Consider the following 26,411-nt stretch of genomic DNA (forward strand, 5'->3'; position numbering starts at 1 on the left):
TAGACTCAATATAGGAGTGCTTAATACTACAACATGGCTGACAAGGTGGAGAGGCAGCCGAAGGGATCTTGGCCTGATGGAGGGCTTCGGCACGTAAATAAGACCGCCGACAAAACAGAAAGCGGCTTGACGATAGTCTGTAAAACATAATCTATGCAACATTTTGACCAAAGAACCACCATTACATGTTAAGCAGACCACAAGAAAGTGTTTTAAATGTTAAAAAAAAAAATATATATATAATCCCTTTAAATTTGGGTGTAAATACATGAATGCCTGTGTTCATCAGATTATGCTACTAGATTAGGTGAGGCAGGAATGGACCGGATTTTTCCAAAATGTTAAGTAACAGTGTGTCATGTAATATTCTTGGAAACAGATCTCCTGATGTTGTCTTGTGTTATTAAAAGTAGTAATGTATAATTCCTCTTAAACTTGCTTTTATCTGTATCATCTTTTTAGATGATGGATCATTATTCTCCTGGTCACTGTGCTAAATAATGGGGGTTTCAAATCAACTGCAGTCCAACTTTAGCACGATATGATACACAATGTTGCAAAACACTGTTATCTTGTGAAATAAAGGAGCAAGCTTGCTTAACAGGACTGGCATTGCAACACTATAGTATGGATAATGTTTCCTAATGTGCTCCGATTGTAGCACTGCCTCCCAAATGACAAAATGTATACCTTTGCAACACTGGGTTTTAGCATAGGATTGAAGTTGTATTACATAAGGACAACTGCTCAGCTGGCTGGCAGATCACTTGGTTAGAGTGCACGAGGCGTCACGTGATTGGGTGCGTTTCAGTGTGTCAGCATGACAATTTTAGATGGGTCATATGTCAAGTGAGGTATGTAGTATATGTATGTATTTACCACACAAAGGCTTGCCAAACTATAAATACACCTCCAAGTGCTTGAATTCATGTATCTGCCATTCATGTATATGCCAAAAGCAGTTGATCGATGACGCAATATTGACATTTAGCCATCTTCATATAGTTAATTTTACCTGTTCTATTTCGCAACGTGTCCGTTTTTTTTATTTTTTGCCAGCGCGTGTCGAGCCTGGCCACCTTCTACAAGAGGGGCTCGATTGCGGCCCCTTGAAGCACAGGCCAACTGACAAAAAGTGCAGGGTCAAGCTGAACAGCTTAAAGCACCCTTGTGCATATACCCAACATGCAGCTGCCCACCTCCTGCTAAAACACACCCCGACAACAAAACCCAGTTGAATTCCTCTCATCTAACGTTACATTTAGCATGCATTTGATTTTTTTTTAACCATACTGTATATCATTTGCATTTATTCTCAGCAGCTAAGACTGCTATTTTAGACATTCTGCCTTTAAAAAGATTAGTAATAACCAGTTTTGATTGACGCTGGCATTTGTTTTTTATATGGCTGCACTGGTGTTTCAACTACCAGTATCCTTCATCGTATGCAAAGTACAATCGATAGTAAACATTTCCTTTTGTTACCATCTATCAAAACCAAGCAAATGATCTCTGTGATACATTTATGATGCATTCCTTGTATTATATTGCTTTAGATCGTGTCCAGTAATAAAATACTCAAATGTGAAAGGATTCATTGTCGCAGTCCATGTAAGGAGGAAGAATGTTGCTTTTGTGTGCTTAAATGCACAGATGGATGGAACATGTAGGTCACAGTGCTGCAAGTCTTTTAACCGTTCAGGGGACACACGCAAATGTCACTACATACAGTAGGGTGCACACACACAACACTGTAACGTGCACCACGCATATGCACCCTCACTAATACATTGCAGTCACGCAAATTTTTTTGGGAGGAGCACTTTTTGAGTTACTACACAAAGGATATATGTCATGTTTGTTGTTAAATCTTCAATTTAATCCATACATCAATCAAATGTTGTGTTTTTCTGATAGTGCATGTTTACAAAATGCAACAAATGAGAGAAAAATGCATTATTATGAAAATAATATACGGTTGATATTTTGCGAAAACAGTCGTACTTCTACATGAAATTGGGTTAGATACATTTGCAATATTTTTTTTTATAATTGTAATTGAAAGTTTACTTGGGATGTTTTCCTGATTTTTCTTTGTTTTTTTTCTAATAATAATAATAATAACTTAGATTTATATCGCGCTTTTCTAGACACACAAAGCGCTCACGGAGAAGTGGGAACTCCTCATACATTCACACCTGGTGGTGGTAAGCTACATCAGTAGCCACAGCTGCCCTGGGGTAGACTGACGGAAGCGTGGCTGCCAGTTTGCGCCTACGGCCCCTCCGACCACCACCTATCATTCATTCATCAGTGTGAGCGGCACCGGGGGCAATGGTGAAGTGTCCTGCCCAATCACACAACGGCAACGATTTTTTGGATGTCAATGGGTGGGAAGCGAACCTGCAACCCTCAGGTTTCTGGCCAGCCACTCTACCCACTAGGCCATGCAGCCCCTATCTGTATGTATGTTTTGTGTGGTGTGACTACTTTCAAAGGTGCCTGCCAATAAAAATATATTAAGTATGTTATTATTATTATGAATGAAGTCAAAATATAATAAGTGCTGATTATAAAGAATAAAGTTGTAATTTTGGGAGGATTATTAATTTAGCAAATATAAATAAGTAAGATAACAAAAATAAAGTTGTGATACTAGACAGATGTCTATCTGTGTTGGCCCTGCGATGATGTGGCGACTTGGTGTACGCCGCCTTCCGCCAAATTGTAGCTGAGATAGGCGCCAGCGACCCCCGCCACCCCAAAAGGGAATGAGCGGTAGGAAATGGATGGATGGATGGATATTAGACAGATTTGTGTTATACCTCTGTATGTGTCAATATATGTAATTTTAATTAAACTTAGTCGTTTTCCTTTTTTCTTTTCTTAACTTAGGTTTGGTTGGGTGTCCTTGAGTCTTCACAAAGGTGCCTGTCAATAAAATGTAATAATTATTTCATTATTTTTAGGAAATAGTCAGAGTCCATCCATCCATTTGTTACCGCGTGTCCCTTTTGGGGTCGCGGGGGGTGCTGGAGCCTATCTCAGCTGCATTCGGGCGGAAGGCAGTGTACACCCTGGACAAGTCGCCACCTCATCGCAGCGCCAACACAGATAGACAGACAACTTTCACACTCACATTCACACACTAGGGCCAATTTAGTGTTGCCATTCAACCTATCCCTAGGTGCATGTTTTTGGAGGTGGGAGGAAGCCGGAGTACCCGCAGGGAACCTACCCAGTCACGGAGAGAACATGCAAACTCCACACAGAAAGATCCCAAGCCTGTGATTGAACTCAGGACTACTCAGGACCTTTGTATTGTGAGGCACAAGCACTAACCCCTGTTTCACCGTGCTGCCAAGAGTCATAGTATTATTTAAAAAAAAGAAAAAAAAGTACTGATTTTAAAGAATACATTTGTAATTTTAAGAGAAATAAGTATTGATGTAGCAAACAAATAGGTAATATAACAAAAATAAAGTTGTGATTTTACATAGAGTTGTATCATACCTGTGTAGCTGTCAATATGTAATTTTAATATGAACTTAGCCATTTTCTTTATTTTTCATTATACATACTTGGTTTGATCTCCTCGAGTCTTCACAAAGGTGCCTGTCAATAAAATCAATATTATTGTAATACCATTGAGATTTGCACAAAAAAAAACACTGTCAGCACCAAACACAGACTTCCTCCAGACTTTATCTCCCAAGCACTTGTTCCTTATTACATTTCTGATATTTCCTGAATAGTTTCATCAACATTCGCCTGCAACTTTTCGAGCTATGTTGCTAATTGACTAATAGACGGACAGACCCTAGCGAATACATAACTTTCTGGCAAATGTAATGGAATAAAACAATATATAGTCATCAAACATTAGAGCATGATTAAAAAAACTTTGAGCAATAAGGAAACTAAGAGATTGTAAAAAAATTGCATTCATGTTATTAGGGGGGACTTGGTTTCTGCCCAGTTAAGTTCAGAGTTAGGACAGCTGCTAAACAGACTGGAAGTACTCATTCAGCCTGAGAAAAAATCAAAGGAATTGCCATATCCATTTGTATGTTTTATTTGTCTGTCGCATCCAAACAGGCTGTAAAAAGGGTTCACTCTTTGAAATGGTGTTTGCATCTAGGCGCTTTTGTTCTATAGCGTAATTAGATAAATGGATGATCCATCCATCCATTTTCTACCGCTTATTCCCTTTTGGGGTCGCGGGGGGCGCTGGCGCCTATCTCAGCTACAATCGGGCGGAAGGCGGGGTACACCCTGGACAAGTCGCCACCTCATCACAGGGCCAACACAGATAGACAGACAACATTCACACTCACATTCACACACTAGGGCCAATTTAGTGTTGCCAATCAACCTATTCCCAGGTGCATGTCTTTGGAGGTGGGAGGAAGCCGGAGTACCCGGAGGGAACCCACGCAGTCACGGGGAGAACATGCAAACTCCACACAGAAAGATCCCGAGCCTGGATTTGAACCCAGGACTGCAGGACCTTCGTATTGTGAGGCAGATGTATACATATAATATACGTTTATATATATATATATATATATATATATATATATATATATATATATATATATATATATATATATATATATATATATATATATGTATATATATACATATATATATATATATATATGTATATGTATATATATATATATATACATACATATATATATATATATATATTAGGGCTGGGCGATGTGGCCTTTTTTTAATATCGCGATATTTTTAAGCCATATCACGATATACGATATATATCTCGGTATTTTGCCTTAGCCTTGAATGAACACTTGATACATATAATCACAGCAGTATGATGATTCTATGTGTCTACATTAAAACATTCTTGTTCATACTGCATTAATATATGCTCATTTTAAACTTTCATGCAGAGAGGGAAATCACAACTAAGTCATTTTACCAAAATGTATTTATTAAAGTTATTAGCAGGTGACTTTTCAAATGTTGCTACATATTAGCAGTAATGCTACTTTTGGTACCAACGCTTGTGCCCCACACTTCACAAATTAAAGTTGTTTATTCGACATATTCCCACTTGAAGCTGAACCACTGCCAGACGATGGACCCCGTTCTGTTTTTCTTGGGAATTAATTCTTCCTTAATTTGTTACCAGATTCGCATTTTCTTTCGCACCTTCGCAACACTCCGCTAGCATCACGGCTAACGTTAGCCACGCTGCTAATTCTCTGCTGGGCGAGTGGGTATACATACGTATGTGATGTTTGAGGTGACAGTTTGTGACATGTGTAAGAACCTGCGCTTACAGTCTGTGAGAAGGAGACACAATAGGGAGTGGGAAGAGCCTGTAGTAATGCCCGCAGCTAAAAACAACTGCGTGAGAATGTATACTCGAATACTACCATATAGTCATTTTCTATATCACCCAGAGACAAACCCGCGATATATCGATATATCGCCCAGCCCTAATATATATACACAGTATATGTATATATATATATATATATATATATATATATATATATATATATATATATATATATATATATATATATATATATATATATATAGTTATATATATATGTATATATATATACATATATATATATATATATATAGTTATATATATATGTATATATATATCTATATATATATATATATATATATATATATGTGTATATATATATATATATATATATATATACACGATATGTAAACGTTTATATATACAGTATATACACGGATATATATCTATATATATATATATATATATATATATATATATGTATATATACATATATATATATATATATATATATATATATATATATATATATTAGGGCTGCAAATCTTTGGGTGTCCAACGATGAGATTCAATATCGATTCTTGGGGGCGCGATTCGATAATATATCGATTTTTTCAATTCAACGCGATTCTCGATTCAAAAACAATATTTTTCCGATTCAAAACGATTCTGTATTCATTCAATACATAGGATTTCACCAGGATCTACCCAAGTCTGCTGACATGCTAGCAAAGTAGTACATTTATTTAAAAAAGCTTTAATAATTGTAAAGGACAATGTTTTATCATCTGATTGCAATAATGTAAATTTGTTTTAACTAATAAAAAAATATATATATATGACTTATTTTATCTTTGTGAAAATATTAGACACAATGTGTTGTCAAGCTTATGAGATGCGATGCAAGTGTAAGCCACTGTGACACTATTGTTCTTTTTTTTATTTTTTTATAAATATCTAATGATAATGTCAATGAGGGATTTTTAATCACTGCTATGTTGAAATTATAACTAATATTGATACTGTTGTTGATAACATTCATTTTTGGTTCACTAATTTTGGTTTGTTCTGTGTCGTGTTTGTGTCTCCTCAACTGCTCTTTTTATTGCAGTTCTGAGTGTTGCTCGGTCAGGTTTAGTTTTGGAATTGGATTGCATTGTTATGGTATTGCTGTGTATTGGTTTGTTGGATTGATACAAAAACAAACAAAAAAATAAACAAAAAAAATAAAAATAAAATACGAAGGTCCGGGGTTCGATCCTGTGCTTGGGATCTTTCTGTATGGAGTTTGCATTTTCTTCCCGTTACTGCCACCTCCAAAAACATGGACCTGGGGATAGGTTGATTGGCAACACTAATTTGGCCCTCATGTGTGAATGTGAGTGTGAATGTTTTGAGTCTATTTCTGTTGCCCCTGTGATAATGGGGCGACTTGTCCAGGGTGTACCCTGCCTTCCAAGAGCTGAGATAGGCTCCAGCGACTCCTAAGGGGGAAAGCGGTAGAAAATGGATGGATGGATATATATTAAACACCTGCTGGAAAAAATAAAAACAAAATATATATGTATATATATATATATATATACATATATATATATATATATATATATATATATATAAATATATATATATATGTGTGTGTGTATTTATATATATATAGATGTATTTATTCATATATATTATATATATATTTATATATGTATTTATATATATATATATATAGATGTATTTATTTATATATATATATTTTATTTATATATATATATATATATATATATATATATATATATATATATATATATATATATATATATATATATATATAGAGAGAGAGAGAGAGAGAGACAGAGAGAAATGTAGAGATGTGTGACGATTGCGTGGCATTGTGGTGATGCAGGTCGTTCTCTCAGGGATGCAGTCGGGCTCGAACACAGCGTGAAGTTAAGAAATAATTGATTTATTTAACAAATAAAAACAGACTTAGTCAAAACAAACAGAACTAGCATGGGAGCTAGAAAAAAACCAAAAGCGCTAGCATGGGAACTAGAGAAATAACAGAAAAACTTGCGCAAGGCACAAAATGCAAAACAAAACTACTAGCATGGGAGCTAGAGGAGCAAAATACAGATTTGTAATCAGAATCGAGGATCCAGGTCGTCGCTGTTGTGCGAACACAAATTAGGAGGCAAGACTGAATGAACAGAAAAGGCAGGCTTAAATAAAGACAGTAATAAGGAGGCAGGTGCGCGTCAAAAACAAGAGGCAGGTGAATCTACTGAGTAACTATGGAAACAGAACAAACCAGGAACTAAGAAAGTCGAACACTAACTGAATATAATACAAAAACGATTAAAAACCAGAACATGATGTGAGCCGAGCAGCGGATCATAACATAGATGTATATATATATATATATATATATATATATATATATATATATATATATATATATATATATATATATATATATATACACACAACACAGCTGGATGTAAAATCCCTCCAGCTACTATACTATTCACTTATTTACCCTTACTTTAGTTACTGTGCAGAAATTTAAAACGGCTGGATGGAAAATCCCTCGAGCTACTATACTATTAGCTCATTTACCCTTACTTTAGTTACTGTGCAGAAATTTTGGGATGTAATGATAAAACCAACATACATCCTTTAACAATCTTACAAAAACAGGTACCGTATTTTTCGGATTATAAATCGCTCCGGAGTATACGTCGCACCGGCTGAAAATGCATAATAAAGAAAGAAAAAAACATATATACGTCGCACTGGAGTATAAGTCACATTTTGGGGGGAAATTTATTTGATAAAATCCAACACCAAGACTAGACATTTGAAAGGCATTTTAAAATAAATAAAGAATAGTGAACAACAGGCTGAATAAGTGTACGTTATATGACGCATAAATAACCAACTGAAAACGTGCCTGGTATGTTCAAGTAAAATATTATGGTAAGAGTCATTCAAATAACTATAACATATAGAACATGCTATACGTTTACCAAACAATATGTCACTCATAATTGATAAATCCGATGAAATCTTCTTCCTCGATGTCGCTTCTAAACAACTCTTCCAACTCCAAAGGTATGCACCACTTCCTCTTGTCGTTTTCTGCTGCATATTTCACTACGTCCAGCTTGTAATCTGCAGTACATGATTTCCTTTTTGGTGCCATTTTTGTTCAGCCCTTCTCAGTTTTTATAAGTTACCGCCAACGATGAAATGATCCATTTTAGTAGCAACGGCAGCAGCATATAGCATATAGCAGTTAGCATTCCATGACCCACAATGCACTTCTGCCATGACCCTCCCCCGCCGAATTCTTACTGGTTGACGGGTATGTGACGATTTCTGACGTGTGTGTGACGATTGCTGACATTTTCTTCGTCTCTTCCGCGAATGAGATGAATAATATTATTTGATATTTTACGGTAATGTGTTAATAATTTCACACATAAGTCGTTGCGGAGTATATGTCGCACCACCGGCCAAACTATGAAAAAAACTGCGATTTATAGTCCGAAAAATAGGGTAATTAGGATTATCCATAATGTGGGGTTCAGGGAGCACACACATATATTTTTTTCAAGGTCAAAACTGTTCAAATGTTCTGATTTGGTATTGGACAAGGTTTATTATGTTTAAAGCAATACGTTGTCAATTGGCTGCATATATTCAAAGGTTATTCAGAGAAGGAGATGTGAGGTACAATCTCAGAGGAACGGCAACATATAAACACACTTTAGCACTTACCACAAAGAAAAGTTTTTATTATTCAGTCTTTAGGGTGAAAATATGGACAGCATGAGTGACGAGCTTAAACGCTGTTTAAACATTAAGCACTTTAAGAAATTGTGTAAATATAGTATTTTGGTTCGGTATAGTGAGGTCTTGGCTTGTTTTGATTGTGATTTGAGTACTTTGTCATATATTGAGTTATTGTGAACAGGATAATCTGAGAAAATTGAGTTATGAAAATCCAGTTAAATGCAGTCCAGAGGAAACTAGAGGTTATTAGTTAAAGTTTAACTATGGAAAAAAGATGCAAAAAAAAGTTTATACTTCTTCCCATCACTCTTTGGAGATACAGTATGTTTAATATTCTTGTTTTGTGAAACAACAATAATAATATTGTTGTTGAGCACTAGATTGTTCTCTAGCTATATGTATGTATATTATATTACGTATATTATAACATACATGTATGTACTACATGTATGTTATGGAACTGACTGTAACATACTTGATACAAATAGTCATCATCATCATTATCATCATCAGGGTTAATCAATACCACGGTACTATACTGCTTCTGAAAAATACAGGTTCTTTTTTTACCAACATGTCGGCATGCTCATTTCTGTTAATACGAGCAAAGGTGCATATTTAGTCAATACACACGCACACTTGCAAGCCGAAACAGTGTTGAGACAGAAATGTATACCAAAATATTGGTATATATCAATCCATCCATCCATTTTCTACCGCTTGTCCCTTTTGGAGTTGCAGGGGGTGCTGGAGCCTATCTCAGCTGCATTCAGGCGATAGGCGGGGTACACCCTGGACAAGTCGCCAGTCAACAGACAACATTCACACTCACGTTTACACACTTGGGCCAATTTACTGTTGCCCGTTAACCTTTCCGCAGGTGCATGTTTTTGGAGGTGGGAGAAAGCCGGAGTACCCAGAGGGAACCAACGTAGTCACGGGGAGAACTTGCAAACTTCACATAGAAATATCGCGAACCCGGGGATCAAACCTACGACCTTTGTATTGAGAGGCACATTCAGTAACCCCTGTTTTACCGTGCTGCTTATTGATATCCATCCATCTTCTACCGCTTGTCCCTTTCGGAGTCGCAGGGGGTGCGGGAGCCCATCTCAGCTGCATTCAGGCGGAGGGCGGGCTACACCCTGGATAAGTCGCCATCTATTAGTGTCTATATATATATATATATATATATATATATATATATGTATATATATATATATATTTTTTTTTTTTTTTTTTTTTGCAGCGGCTGTGTATAAACTATGTCAGCATATTTAAAGTTCCGGGCACAATTAAAGGATCAATCAAGGTAACAGAATACACATTGAATCTTTTTTTAAATTGAATGCAATGATTTAATGGCTGTATCATTGCAGCCCAAGTACTTTACAAAGTTGATGTGAATCTATGACTTTATCCTTAAAATATTCAATATATTTTTATTAAAAGTTTAATTTTTTGGTCTTTGGCCTTATAATTAATATACAGTAAGTCAGCTATATTTGTTCATAAATTAATCCCATTGTCTTTTTTTTCATGTGTTCTTTTTTTGGAGGTGCAAATTATCCTTGACAGCAATGTAGCTGTGGTGTGGAAAGGCAGCCGCTGCGGATGCTTGCCTCTTAAAGATGACTTTTGAATTCAGTATTATACCCTCTTAAGTACAGTCGAAAAACATGTTGCCTCTATATTGAAGGTATTATCATATACTGTATGTCTGATTCATGACCCCAAAATACTTCCAAAGTTTGCCATTAAATAGATATGATAAAAATAGTATCAATCTCACGGAGACTCCCGAGCCATTTGGAGATTCGAGGAAGCCAATCACGTGATCGTATGAACTCACGCTAGGAACCAAAGAATCCTTCCCTATCAACAACAATACTAATCAAGCAGATTTAGCTAGGACCAACAACTATTTCTTTGGAAAAAATTATGATGCCTGCCTTCCGCCCGAAACGCAGATGAGATAGGCTCCAGCGACCTCCCGCTACCCCGAAAGGGACAAGCAGTAGAAATTGGATGGATGGATGATACAAGACCTTATATTTTTGAGCCCGAACACAAAGAGGATGAGCAATAACTTTTAGAAGCTGAGTGATAGATGCAGTTTCATTGTGACAGTAGCATTCTCAGCGTAGCTCAGTGCTAAACATACAAACTAACAATAACAAACCAGAATAAAACAAACACTTACTGTAATACTTCCACTCTTGCTGGGATGCGGACCGACCAGACGCTCACATTATTCCGTTTGGATGAAGATTCAATCGCAATCCTCACGAAGACTTAAAAAAAAAAAGTCCCTGCAGGAAACGTCTTGTGGGGTCTATTTGGCCGTCTCGGGGGATATGAAAGTCGACCAGGCTGTCAGACCATGGCCACATTTGTCTACTACCAGGTGAGAGATGCATGAATTATAACTTAAAAATTATAGGCTCCAGCATCCCCCTCGACCCCGTAAGGGACAAGCAGTAGAAAATGGATGAATGGATGGAATTTACTTTGGGCAAGTTTGAGACGAAGCAAAAGCAGCCATCGGCTCAGTGTGCCAAAAATAGCAGCGTAAGCTAGCATTAGCTCACCGCTATCAATGCGCCGCTAAAAAAGCCTGTCTGCGTTGGTGCTTATAATAACAATATCACTCATATTTGGTTCATTTTCAGGTCACGACATGTAAATGTAATACTGTTGGCGGTTTCTGGATGTTTTTAGAGAGAGTATAATGAGCGTAACAGATGACCCTCAATCTGTTGAATAAATTGTTGGCTTATTATTTAGGAATTCAAATGCATGAAAAAGCCAAGCATATGTGTTCTTGTCTTACATAAGGATTGTGAATGATAAACACCACCTATATTTCCAATCTTTGCATATTTTCAGTATGACTGATCTAATAACATGGTCAGAATGTAGAAGCGTTACTTCCGAAAATAGCCAAACGTATTCAGAGCGCAATATTCAAATTGGCTGACTGAATTTATGGCATTTTTTGATGTTAAAAGGTTTTTTTTTTTTTACATTCTTTGCGGATTGTATAAACAATTGGATATGGTTTAATGGATACATTGAAACACAAATAAGCATATAAAGTCCACTCATTAGATGCTTGTTAGATGTTAGATGCTTGTATTTGGTCAAACGCTCTTTAACTAAAGCGTGGCTCATAGACACATTTTTTTTCTTTATTTAATGAGTGCCTGCACTGTGACATGTTGCCATAGAATGGAATACTTTGCCTGAGAAAAAAAGAAATAAAGAGCGAGAAAAAATTTTGTGTAGATTTTGCTCCCATCTGTAACTGGACAAAGGATCTGCTATGGTTAACGGGTGGTGGTGGTGGGTGTGTTTTTGACAGAAAGTTATGCAAGCTGTCCTATCAAAAAAAATATTTAGACTGTCCTGCACTTGTACAAAGCTTTTGCAGTGTTGCATGTTGTTCCCTGCAGGGATTTATTTCATTGCACCACATTTTAATGCTTTTTTTTCCTCCCGCTGTTGTTGGACTGAAAGTCTTAACACATTCATCTTCTGTGTTATTATTCATTCCTAACTTACTTATTAGCTCACTTTAGTTCACCAAACAAGAGTTATTCAAGAAATCCAGGCAGTGAAACGTTGAAGCACTTTGTTACTTTACATTTGCGTGACTAAGCAAGAAGGCATTGCCAAGAAAACATTCATGCTCTTGCGTTTCCAAAAGGAGGAATGCACATTACTTTAGCCAGTCCAAAGTTACGAACAGGGTCTATTGAGTGGATTCTAAGAAACCAAATGTAATTCAAACATTCCATAATGATCACAAGACATCGTGACTCACTTAAAACACATGAAATCGCTGTGCTTGTGTTACACTTCGCATATTCCAAACAAAGTCACCAAAAAAATGTTTCCCTAGCAGCAACTGTTACCTCGACGCCGTGCGATGCCTCACCTGTTAATCGCGCCGCGCAATATGGGCGAACACTTAATGAATTCTTTCATACTTTGATGAGCGGCTCGGTGAGAGAGAGGAGAGGAACACGAGACCTCCTCCATTGAGCTTATTTCCAACCTGTCTGATCAACACCGTTTCATTCGCCATTGTTCTCGCTTCAGCGTTTGCATTGTGGCGCCTAATTAAAGTCGACACATATCCGCGCATGCCAGCCATACCCCCTGTTTTAAAATAAATCATTACAGCGCCGGATGGTGTTCATCAATCAGTCGCAGCTTCAAACAAAACAATTGTTTTCTCACTGGCTCCCATAGATATTGTTTGCACGTGCGCGGGTCCACAATGCTCCGTGGCCTTTTGTCTCCACATGTAAATGTGGCAAATGTAGCAAAGGGCCCTGAATGTGTGCTGTAAGCACTATTAGCATATTCAAGATCTATATTATTCACATGGCTGATACTGCTCCTTTTATACGCGTGCCTCTTGTGTCTTGTGTTCTCAACCCCCATCCCCCAGTCTCGCCACTACAGCCCGGTCCCCCGCCCTTTCTGCCGCCACCGCCACCTCCTTATTAACTGATGTCCAATTTGATGCAGCATATTTCATGAGCTTGTCACGTAATACAGGCAGCTGGTTAACCTGGAGTCTGGCTGGCTGCACGGTGGAGGCTTTTTTTTTTTTTTTTTTGAGCCCTCCCGACCACCCTTCCCCTCCTTTCTCTCCACCCCTGAGCCCTCCTCAGTCTTTGTTGTGGCGGTTGCAGCATCGCATTGGCGGTCTGGAGCATTGTGTCTGATTTCCAGCAGACAAACTGACCTCTGGGGATTTATTGACAGCAAACTCCACAGAGGCAGACACAGAGCTGGGAGCATGGAAGCAGCCAGCGAGGGGCGGGGTGGGTGCTAGGAGAGGAGAGGAGTTGTGGGTGATTGTTACAGACAGGACGACAGACAGATGGAGGGGGAAGGCGGCGAGAGGGATGATGAAACAGGAAACAGGTAGAGACACAGAGAAAGGGTCGGGGAATGGGCCGCCCAAATTTTGGGGGTGAAAATTGGGGTTTTGGTGGAGCATGCGGATGTGGAACGAAAATGGCTGCCTCCTACGAGGATCTAATTAATTTTGAAGGATCATCAGGCCCTTTAGTGCGAGGAAGGGTACAGGAGAGAGGGAGGGGGGTTGTGAGGCAGACCCCTGGGCTGATTAGAATTCACTGCAGGTAGGCGCTGGCTGCTGCTCACCCACTGTGTCACGGCTAAAACGGAATCACTGTTGGTGAGTGGCAGTCTGGGCAAGTGAAGCCTACCTCCCTTGGCCTGCTCCCTTTTGTTGGCGCCATTCACCTCAACCTACCCCTGAGGCAGGTGGATTTCCATTTCTGCATGGGCGAGGATGGAGGGCGAGAAAGGCAGATATATGTACAGTGTGTTTGCACTGTCTAACCGTAGCGCCCGTGGCAACAGGCTCGCCTCACTTATAATATTTGCCATGGTGATGGCAAATAAAGTTTTGGCACATGCATGTATGTTATTCCGTTTTAAAGCAGTTTTCTGTTGTTGTTTTTTTATCTCACTGAGTCTAATCAGAATATCCAGTGACACAAGTTAGCTGAGAACACTAGCACTTTTTTTAGTTTCCGGCATTTCATTTGCAAGCTATTTCAAGACGTTAGTAAAAGGGACTTTTAGACCGAGGTGGCTAATTGTCTAAATTCATTCTGCTCTAATATGTCCTTTTCAAGTCACCATTGTCAGTTCCCACTCAGACCTTTGAATACTGCAAGTGTTATTGTAACCTTCCAGACCCTAGTCTTTTTGTGGCCCTAAACAAGATTTTGTGTGTGGGGCCCATTTTCGTCTTTAATGTTACTCGCTACAAGGCTGACTGCAGCCTTGTGAGTATTGTAATCGCGCTTTGAAGTTTGCGGCTTGCAAAGGTGACTATGTGGGTGTTACTTCATGTCTGGAGGGCTTTCATAATGTTATAAATGGTAAACTGTTTTTGATGCTTTAGCTATGAAAATATTCCATTTATGAATAATGATACCTTCTTTACAGAAATTAATTTACCACGGTTGGACCCAGAAACAATTAATAGTGTCTATACTGTATATTACTCTTGGCGACCAGAAGTGGATTTGGCTATGGCAGGGGTCGGCCACCCAAAATGTTGAAAGACCCATATTGGACCAAAAATACAAAAAAAAAATCTGTCTGTAGCCGCAAAAAATGAAAAGCCGTGTTTCAGTGTTATAATAAAGGCAACACATGGCGTGAGTGTCTATATTAGCTATGTTAGCCTACTATCAAAATAAGTGTGTCGCAGGCTGACATAAATCTTTGTTGACAGAAATGTTGAAATATAATATTTATTTTCCCCATTTCTACAAAATTGGAAAACATTAGTAAAACAGAGGCTTCTTAGAGGATGAGACAATGTTTAGATACAGTATTACTGGCTTAGAATGGCCAAAGGTCCAAGTTAAAGAAAATGGCGGGCTGTGTTCTTTGAATGGATTTATAACAATCTACGCAAGCTGGGTAATGTTTGCTGTGGTCTGGAACAACATGGAACACAAACAACTATCAGACATGTAGCCAATATTACATACAGAAAATATGTCACGAGGAATGCAGATATAAATTAAATGGACAGAGGTCATAGGAAATTAAATGAGCTCAAATATACATACAAGTAAGGCATAATGATGCAATATGTACATAAAACTATCCTAAATAGCATGTTAGCATTGATTTGTTTGAAGTCCTGCACTCCACACAAGTCAATAACTTCAACAAAGCTCACATTTGTGCATTCACTCACAGCATAAATACTTTGGTGGACAAAATGAGACAAAGAAAGAGTGGCATAAATCAAGAAAATTGTACATGCAAACAAACTTCGGTGAGTTCAAAGACTGCCAAAATTAGTAGGCCAAAACGGCACTAGCCAAATACTCTCATCAGAAAAGCATGTTTAATATAAATAGTGGGATTGTCCTCCTAGAGAAACCTTGTGAAAACAAAAATATATTTTTCCCCATCTTTTTCTATTTTCATACATTTTTGAAAAGCTCCAGGGAGCCACTAAAGAGCCGCATGCGTGGACATCGGGGGCGGTACCTCTGGATTGGCAGACCGGGGTGGTGGTCCCTCTCTTTAAGAAGGGGGACCGGAGGGTGTGTTCCAACTATCGTGGGATCACACTCCTCAGCCTTCCCGGTAAGGTTTATTCAGGTGTACTGGAGAGGAGGCTTTGCCGGATAGTCGAACCTCGGATTCAGGAGGAACAGTGTGGTTTTCATCCTGGTCGTGGAACTGTGGACCAGCTCTATACTCTCGGCAGGGTTCTTGAGGGTGCATGGGAGTTTGCCCAACCAGTCTACATGTGCTTTGTGGACTTGGAGAAGGCATTCGACCGTGTCCCTCGGGAAGTCCTGTGGGGAGTGCTCAGAGAGTATGGGGTATCGGAATGTCTTATTGTGGCAGTCCGCTCCCTGTATGATCAGTGTCAGAGCTTGGTCCGCATTGCTGGCAGTAAATCGGACACGTTTCCAGTGAAGGTTGGACTCCGCCAAGGCTGTCCTTTGTCACCGATTCTGTTCAGAACTTTTATGGACAGAATTTCTAGGCGCAGCCAAGGCGTTGAGGGGTTCTGGTTTGGTGGCCACGGGATTAGGTCTCTGCTTTTTGCAGATGATGTAGTCCTGATGGCTTCATCTGGCCGGGATCTTCAGCTCTCACTGGATCGGTTCGCAGCCGAGTGTGAAGCGACCGGAATGAGAATCAGCACCTCCAAGTCCGAGTCCATGGTTCTCGCCCGGAAAAGGGTGGAGTGCCATCTCCGGGTTGGGGAGGAGACCCTGCCCCAAGTGGAGGAGTTCAAGTACCTAGGAGTCTTGTTCACGAGTGGGGGAAGAGTGGATTGTGAGATCGACAGGCGGATCGGTGCGGCGTCTTCAGTAATGCGGACGTTTTATCGATCCGTTGTGGTGAAGAAGGAGCTGAGCCGGAAGGCAAAGCTCTCAATTTACCGGTCGATCTACGTTCCCATCCTCACCTATGGTCATGAGCTTTGGGTCATGACCGAAAGGATAAGATCACGGGTACAAGCGGCCGAAATGAGTTTCCTCCGCCGGGTGGCGGGGCTCTCCCTTAGAGATAGGGTGAGAAGCTCTGCCATCCGGGAGGAGCTCAACGTAAAGCCGCTGCTCCTCCACATCGAGAGGAGCCAGATGAGGTGGTTCGGGCATCTGGTCAGGATGCCACCCGAACGCCTCCCTAGGGATGTGTTTAGGGCACGTCCAGCTGGTAGGAGGCCACGGGGAAGACCCAGGACACGTTGGAAAGACTATGTCTCCCGGCTGGCCTGGGAACGCCTCGGGATCCCCCGGGAAGAGCTAGACGAAGTGGCTGGAGATAGGGAAGTCTTGGCTTCCCTGCTTAGGCTGCTGCCCCCGCGACCCGACCTCGGATAAGCGGAAGATGATGGATGGATGGATACATTTTTGAAAAGCTCCAGGGAGCCACTAAAGAGCCGCATGCGGCTCTAGAGCCGCAGGTTGCAGACCCCTGGGCTATTGGAACCTGAGTGTGTCCATAAGACACAATCAACAAAAATGCAGTTCAAGTACGTTTATAATTAGATATTAGTAAATAATATTTTATCTTTATTTTACAAGTTATATAAAGATTTGTAATCTCAGGGCATTTAATCGATCGCAACTGGACTGTTTGGTTTGTCTTAGAAGATGTTTTGCCGCTCATCCGATTAAGCTTAATCAGTTTGTGCTGATAGACTTAGATAGGTCAGATTGATCTGGAAGCAATGTTGGCTCACTGCTGAATAGAAGTTTAGCAGAGTCAAAATATAATTGTATATAATAAGGCAGTTCAGTCCATCACAGTAGAACAAGCCAACACCTGCAGAGCACAACCACTACGTTGATGATCAGCTACTGAAGTCACCTGTTGCCATAATCATTTGGCCCCCACCAACGGTTGTGGCTTTTGCCCGTTCCAGACTGTATTGTATGGTTAGAATGCCCGAGTCCAGGACTTCTGCTTCCAGGCTGTGGTGTTCGGCTGCTCAGGGTTTTGCTGCCATTGGGAAATGTCTTTAAAGTTTCTGTTTTAATGCAGATGATACCCAAATTACTCAGTTTGGATGACAAACTGCCCCAAGGACATTCATTTTTACAATGATGACCTAAATTACTCTCAACCCCCCCCCAAAAAAATACATTGCTCACTGTTGGGTCAATCTTTCATACAATGTCCGCTGTAATAAAATATTTTAAAAAATTCAGTCAACCCCCAAAAAAAGCTCAATTTATAGTTTTCATCACATCTGTATTATTCCAACTCCCTTCCACCTATCTTCAGTTAAAATATTCTATTGTCAGTACAATTAACCTAAAACGAAGACGCCAGGGTTTTAATGGGTACTTGAAAAAGAGCAAATTGCACCTTTGTTTTCAACTCTGCACTGTCTATTCATTTTACAATTATTTTACATTTCCACTTATAATCTTAAACCTGCTGAAATGTGCATCACAAAGTTATATATTTATGACCTATTTTTCTTTTTGCCTATTCACTATCTCTAATGTGTGTCCAAAGGTGGTTCTCCTCAGTATCAAGTAATCACCCAGCTCCAATTAACACACCATTATTACGTAAAAAAATATACATTAAAAAATAGCAAAAAAAAATGCATCAACTCCTCTATAAGGGTTTTAGTCACAGTATTTGGCACACATGCTAAAAATGACAAAGGTATTTGACACACTCATGACTGGCTCAGTACAGAGGTCATATGAGTTAAACTGGATACTTTCCATCTGCGGGTTTTAACTGGTTTCAAAGCGAGGATGGTGTGTCGAGAAGGGTAGACTTCTCTTGCTTTTGCCGGCGTTAATCAGAAAATTTTAAAATCGGTATACTTTATTGTGAGTAAATTTGACAGAGAGACAGACATTTTACACTGGTTTAAATGTTTTCCCACTTTAGTATAGTAGGATGTGTGACCTGAAATGACACCATTTCACTCCATGTGGTCTGCTTTTTTTCTTCTTTTCTTTTTGACACGGCTTTTGTGTCCAAACTTCAGCAGACGACCGTGCACGTACAGTATAATAGCTGCCGTTTAAAAAAGCTTGCCTTAGAATCACCAAAAGCAGCCGATCACATGCTTGACGGCACTGAATGCCCGTGGTTGTGTTTTGCAATGAATGTCTTGTGTGTTTAATATATTTTTTAAATTGTATTACAACATGTAAGAACCGCGGGACGTCTTTGTGTTGTTTGAGCTTTTGGAGACGACACACACAAAAAAGAAAAAGCGCGCGCACACACACACACACACAGAGTGCATTAATTAATGTAGAATCGAGATAATTTTTTATAAGGGTGTGGTTTTGTTTCCCCGTGACTCAGATAACTGTTGAGAGAAGAGCTTTTTTCCGATTCCAATATATTTTTTGTTCTGGAATTGCACACAGGACCGTCCATTTTTTTGGGGCTTTAAGCTGGCGTGGAAAACTCTTCACACATCTGTTGCAGCATGTCGGAGGTAGACATTCATGTTGCTTCGGGTCCATCAAGGGAGTGGCAATATCGATGTGATCTAAAGATTTGTCTTTGTCTTTTTTTTCTTCTTATTCTCTCCCCTGCGAACACTTTGGCAGAGCAACACATGATTTGGGAAGAGAGGACTGACAGCCTTGCCTAGCGCCCGGCCTCCGTTGAGCCATCTCCTGACGCTTGACCCGCACTTTATCACCAGCCACACTAGCATCTCGGAAACACAGCGTCACCTAACTGTGAGTAGATTTTACAGAATACTTCAAATCCTGCATTCATACGCTCTCTTTGCAAATAGCAATGTTATTAGATTGAAATCCTGCATAATAAGATGTTTGCAAATAGCAATATTATTGGATTGTAATTTTGTCCTTTAGATCGTGCTAGTGCATGGGAAATTTAAAGCAGTTCTTAAGAGCTTTTTTTTTTATTTTTTGTTTTTTTCAGCGTAATGTTTTACCAAATTTTAATTTTGGACTTTATTTTATATGTTGCATTTCACAGACTGATTTTCTTTAAAAGATTGTATTTAGTATACAATGCATGCTCCATCATAGTGAAAATTAATTAATTCTATTTCATGAAAGCACTTTTTTATTTATTTTTTTTTTTTTTACAGTTAATTCACGTTACTGCATATGCAATTTAAAATTAATTGTATAGCAAAACTGAAAGAAAAAAAAAATGCATTCTTAGTAATCCAAACACACTTACCAGTGTGTTTTCTTTTCTTGAGATTTGGAAGCGCCATCCTACTGAGCACATGACCGACAAAAGAGTCGTCTTGTCCTCTGAGCATAGGGCGCCACCCACTGGCCACTAATGGAGATTCAGAAAACATTTTATTTCCCCGTGGATTTTTTTTGTAATTATTGGAACGACAGTTAAAATTTCAGGTGTGGAAAAAAATTACTTCACCACCACTATTATTATTGTTATTAATATTTTAATTTTCTTTACTTACTAAAATTGCATACACCCGCACAATGGAATGATATCAAATAGAAGAAATCTTTCCCTATAAATAATAATGATAATAACGCTTTTATGTCCTATTGCCATTGTGGTTGTAACGGCATCCTTTCAAGAGGGTGCGTCTAATATTGTGCAACCACAACAATGACTAGCTCGTGACATTTTCCGAGTGTCAATCAAATCTTTGGAAAGGTGAAATTTCTGATACAGACTGGGCAGGTCATCATACTGCATAATGCCGTGATAATGTAAAGTAGTTCAAAGATATGATACACTTATTAATAGTTCAGTTGTTTTTAAAAGTAGTAATAAACATATATATATTTTTTGTATTAATATTATATATTTAAACTGTGTCCTTTATGCTTCATTGTATAGGTTGTTTAATCTTACCTTTAGATGTGCAGTAGTTGTGATGCATGACTATGACGCTGCGCGTTGCTACTTATTGCAAGTTAGCGATGCCGACGTGGTATCAGTTCAAGTGTGCCATGTGAAGTGTGGCTAACGCGGCTGAATAATGCAGCGTCTCTCTAAACTAGGTGTGTTGCTGCCCCCGGTTTCAGGTCACATCAGTTGCAAGGGGATGACCGAGCGCATTCATAACATCAATCTCCACAACTTCAGCAATTCTGTACTTGAGACCCTCAATGAGCAGCGCAACCGTGGGCACTTCTGTGATGTGACCGTCCGGATCCATGGAAGTATGCTGCGAGCTCACCGCTGCGTGCTGGCCGCTGGAAGCCCCTTCTTTCAGGACAAGCTGCTTTTGGGCTACAGCGACATTGAGATCCCCTCTGTGGTCTCGGTGCAATCCATCCAAAAGTTGATTGACTTTATGTACAGCGGGATTCTGCGAGTGTCTCAGTCGGAGGCCCTGCAGATATTAACTGCTGCCAGCATCTTGCAGATCAAGACCGTCATCGATGAGTGTACCCGAATCGTGTCGCAGAATGTGGGCCTGGCCGGCCCAGGAGCCTTCTCTGTTATACCGGGAGACTCTGGTCAGGACACCCCTCGGGGCACGCCGGAGTCTGGCACCTCCGGGCCCAGCAGCGATGCCGAGTCGGGCTGTATGCAAGGCACAACGCAGCAGAACATGGATCGGCCGTACACGTCTCTCTACCCCTACACCGGCATCTCCAATGGTACCCGCGACCGCCCCCATTACGTCAACCCCATGGCGACAAATTACGACCCCAGTGCCGGCGCTCAGAAGGACCAGCAGTCGGAGGATCCCCCCTGGATGAACCGTATCCAGGATAGAACCCAGCCGGTGGACCGCTTCATCTCCACGGCCGAGTCCACCACTCACTGTCGCAAGCAACCCCGCCCGGTGCGCCTGCAAACAGGTGGGATGCACATCAAGCAGGAGGCCGACGACGAGTACAGCTGCTACAACACGGGCGACTGCCAGGATGAGACCGAGCACGCTGAGAGCGAGTCCAAAGTGGAGAGTTTCGACTCAGGGGTCAGCTCCTCCATCAGTACCGAGCCAGATGCCATGGAGCAGCAGCCCTACCTGAGTGGCTTTAACCGGGAGGGGCCGGGCGAAGGCCACCAAGGGAATTTGGGTCCGGTGCATATCGAGGTCAACGACTCGTCCCCGGAGCAAGCGCAAGAGCCCGACGAGGGCCACGGCGGCCACAGCACTAGTGAGAGTAGCATGATGCACCCACTGCCCAATCCCATCATGTCCCACTCCCTGTCCAGCACGCCGCATTACCTGCGGCCGGTCGAGACGCACACCAGCAATCTGAGGATGCCGCACGCCATGACCAGCAATTCCCAATTGATCGGCGGCGTCGGGAGCACCTTCTTGCCCACACTCTTCCCCCCGCAGCCGGCCAGAGACAACAAGTCTTTCCTTTACCTTTCCGGCCAACAGCAGGCCCAGTTTGTAACGGTGCCCACCGCCATGTCATCGTTCCCCAATGCCATGGCTGTTCCGCCGGGGTCCGCCCAGTCGCAGCAGTCCGCCGGAGCAATGAGTCAGGGGGAGAAGAAGCCCTATGCATGCACTCTCTGCTGTAAAACCTTTACTGCAAAACAGAACTACGTCAAACACATGTTTGTGCATACCGGTAAGTCACATTTTTTTAATACATGACTAGCCAAAACATTTTTTCCTGAATTTTGCTTACGCTGATTATAAGAAACATTAGTCGTACAATTACGCCCACTTTTATTGACCGCATTACTATCTAGCACTTGGCCAAAAAACTTTTATGCAATATATTTAATACAGGCGTTCCTCTTCTATCGCTATAGTTGGTTACAGACATTTCCGCGAAGTTCGAATCCTTATTTATCATTTAGAAATTAAACATTTTCATTTAAAAAAAACTGTTGACAACCCTCTAAACAAATGTTTCAACATAATGAGAGCCCTTTAAACATGAAATAACACCATCTACTCACCTTTACAATATTTTAATCCAATATAGTAATGCTGCCTGAGGCTGAACCAGTCAGTGGCCAGAGCGTGCTCTAATTGGTTTGGTCTCCTATAGTGGCCAATACCACTTTAGTAGTAATGTTTATAGTTAATTTTGCTTTATTCATGCCAAAAAATATTTTATTTCGGACCCAAAATATTTTAGTATACGCTTTAAAAAACAAATGCCAAAGAAGCTGCAATATTTAAAATGCGATGTGGTGATTGAAGACTAGTTTCCAAATAAAATTCCGCTTATGCTAGGGGCCAAATCTAGTCTGCTCTGGTGACTTCTTCCAAAATGTTTATACTTATTTTAAAATACTGATAATATCCCGCTGAGGACCACACTGTTATAAAAATGTTGTAATTTCACTGCAGACTGGTGATTTTACGGTTAATTACAATAAAATTACAACTATATGCTGTAACTTCACAATTGTAATTTTATAATCAATTACAATAACATGAAAACTGTATGCTGTAACTTCACAATTGTAATTTTACAATTAATTACAATAAAATTACAACCATATGCTGTAAGTTCACAACTGTAAATGTTATAGTTAATTACTCTCTCGGTTAAAAAAAAATACCTCTTTTTACTGTACAAGAGTGCACAACGTACACGAGACAAATCAGTTTGAATTTGCAGTCATTTGTTGTGACAGTACAGAGGACTATGATTACTGTATTGTAATGTAAATAACAATTATTGCAGTGAAATATAAGATATCCTAATTTTTACAGTTAAAGGTTGGAATGTTACAGTACATTTTTAATTACAGTATTTTTACTGTGAATAAATGCTGTGAAATCCAGGTGAATATTTACAGTGCAGCGTCCTCGGTACTTGTTTTTGTCAGAGTGACACATTTGGAAAAAACAAATAGCCCTGTTATGCTAAACCCAAATGCATTAAAATCCCCATAATAAAAAAAAAAAAAATCCCATTTACCCCCCGCCCCCACCCCCTGCGCCCATAAGCAGCTGTCGTCACCCTTGAAATTGTCCTAACTGTCCCCGCCATACAAAGATGTGGAGGACGCAGGAGGATATCTTACTTGTCTCCATCTTTAATTGATATTGTAAAATGTTATTTATCTGATTAAGTGTTACAGAATCGAGAACAATCACAATTTCCGTACGCACGTCTAGACACAAGTGTCTCGCAGAAAGAAAAAAAAAGAAAAAGCGCGTCTCCATGATTGCCCGCCAGTGGCCTTGAGGCGTCCAGCAGATGAAGTCAGCAGGAGCGTTTAACTTTCAATCGTCAGCTGCTGACGAGCTCATATTCTTTTAATGAAACGAGGACCGGACGCCTTCTGTTTGTCTCTGAGTGGCGACGACATGCACAGTGCTGCACATTTGTGTAAATGACCGGCGTTGGCTTCTCCATGTCTTTGTTGATGCCATTAACAGATGGAGCGGATTTAGCCTCAGATAAGGAACGGAAAAAAAAAAAATGTTACATTCATGAGTTTTTATTTTCTCTCTCTCAGCTGATGGCTCAATCGGCTCCAATAGTTGTTTTGACGTCTTTGTGACCGGTTGTCTCGGTCCTTTTGTGATTATCTTGTTTGTCCTCTGTCTTCCGATTGTCTTGCATGCCCACGCAGGAGAGAAGCCTCACCAGTGCAGCATCTGCTGGCGCTCGTTCTCCCTGAAGGATTACTTAATCAAACACATGGTGACGCACACGGGGGTGCGGGCATACCAGTGCAGCATCTGCAACAAGCGTTTCACCCAGAAGAGCTCCCTCAACGTCCACATGCGGCTGCACCGTGGCGAGAAGTCCTACGAGTGCCCTATCTGCAAGAAGAAGTTCTCCCACAAAACCCTGCTGGAGCGTCACATGGCCCTGCACAGCACGGGCAGCGCCATCACGGGGCTGGCCGACGCCATCACCGGGCTGGCCGGCGTCACCTGCCCCCCTTGCCCGGTCTCCATTCCCATCACTCTACCCATGACCGTCCCTGAGCCCGGTGCCGGGGTGGTGGCCCTCGCCATGCCCGTGAGCGGCGGTGCGGGAGATGGGTCCGTGGTGGGGCCCGGAGTGGGCGCGGCCGCAGAGGCTAGCTGCCAAGAAGGGACCACCTACATGTGTTCCGTCTGCCCCGTCAAGTTCGAGCAAATGGAGCACTTCAACGACCACATGCGAATGCATGTCTCTGACGGATAAGTACAACTAGACACACTTCTCCAAAAGAATGACAAACAAGATGGCACTAGATTTTCCTTTTCTTATTTTGAGGTATGAAGAGTAATGAGTATAGACACTGGCACATTAAGTTTCCCAAAAAAAAAAAAATTCTTTTTTGTTATTTTAAATAAACAAAAAGATGGTGGCCTTAAGGCTTAGTAGTTTGATATTGATCTACTGGATGGATCCTAACTACAGGCCTCTAAATGTATGATTTCCTAAAAATACTGATTTATGTGTTGAACACTACCGAAAGGCCTACGAAAGAAACACATACACACAAACACACTTTTAGTGTAGAGCTGTGTGAGCGCATACACGTGTGCATTGTGTGTGGATTTGCATGTGTCCCAGTGCGTGTGTGTATGTGTGTGTGAGTGAGAGATGCCATTAAAAAATGGCACTTGTGAACCCATACTGACCAGTTTGGAAACGATATGGATGTCCAAACGTACTGTGGTATAATTTGCAACAACAATAACAACAAAAATCATCCTGGGTGGGTCTTGCATATTCCCTCTAAAATACTGACCGCCGCACGATTGCCTTCTAAAGACAATTAAAAAAAAAGGAGAGTAGTAAATTTGTGACTGGGTTTTGTAGATTCCTGTGGTATTAAGGGATTTTAACGCAGCTGTTGATGAGGTACAAATTTCACTTCCTGATTTGCTATGTTTTGTAACAGTTGCATTTTGGAGGGTTTAGTTTACTAAATTAGACGGTTGTTGTTGTTGGTGAGACATGCAAAAAAACAAATCTAAAGTGATTAGCAAACACTGCCACTAATCTCCTAAAAGACTGTTAAGGCTGCTCCAATCACAAAAGACAAATCTGTTTTTCTTTTTTGGATATTTTTTTCTTCTCCAGCCTGTTTCCATTCACAGTTAGAGCAGCAACTAAAACCTCTCCATTATTTTTTTTTGCTGCTCCTCCACTTACATCCGACTGTTATGGGCTGTAGAATTAAAAACAAAACAAACAAAAAAAACAACAATATTTGTCTCTCCAACTGTTGTTATTGATTAGTCTACATGGTTTCTTGTTTTCTGCTTCAATTATGGATTTGGGGCTTTAGGCTGGCTGTTGATTAGAACAGTGTTAAAGAGAGGGAGAAATTCAATTTGTTTTGAAAATAATTGCCATCACAAATGCAGACTACAACCTGTTTG

The 26,411-nt window shown here is 40.3% G+C and overlaps 1 protein-coding gene across 3 annotated transcripts in view; it reads left to right on the plus strand.

Moving 5' to 3' along the window:
• The window catches only part of zbtb20 (zinc finger and BTB domain containing 20), a 39,189-nt gene extending 13,722 nt beyond the window's left edge, over positions 1 to 25,467 (plus strand). Inside the window, exons 2-5 of one of the 3 annotated variants that reach the window (XM_061898385.1) lie at positions 19,546 to 19,616; positions 19,732 to 19,866; positions 21,169 to 22,686; positions 24,659 to 25,467. In XM_061898385.1, coding sequence (XP_061754369.1) covers positions 21,189 to 22,686; positions 24,659 to 25,221 — 2,061 coding nt within the window. In that variant the 5' untranslated portion in view covers positions 19,546 to 19,616; positions 19,732 to 19,866; positions 21,169 to 21,188 and the 3' untranslated portion in view covers positions 25,222 to 25,467. Of the gene's footprint in view, positions 1 to 19,545; positions 19,617 to 19,731; positions 19,867 to 21,144; positions 22,687 to 24,658 lie in introns of all 3 variants that reach the window. The other 2 variants (XM_061898387.1, XM_061898384.1) reach the window with 2 other exon arrangements.
• The last annotated feature ends 944 nt before the right edge of the window (positions 25,468 to 26,411 follow it).

This window comes from Nerophis ophidion, linkage group LG04 (assembly GCF_033978795.1).
Source record: "Nerophis ophidion isolate RoL-2023_Sa linkage group LG04, RoL_Noph_v1.0, whole genome shotgun sequence".
Classification (NCBI taxonomy): domain Eukaryota; kingdom Metazoa; phylum Chordata; class Actinopteri; order Syngnathiformes; family Syngnathidae; genus Nerophis; species Nerophis ophidion.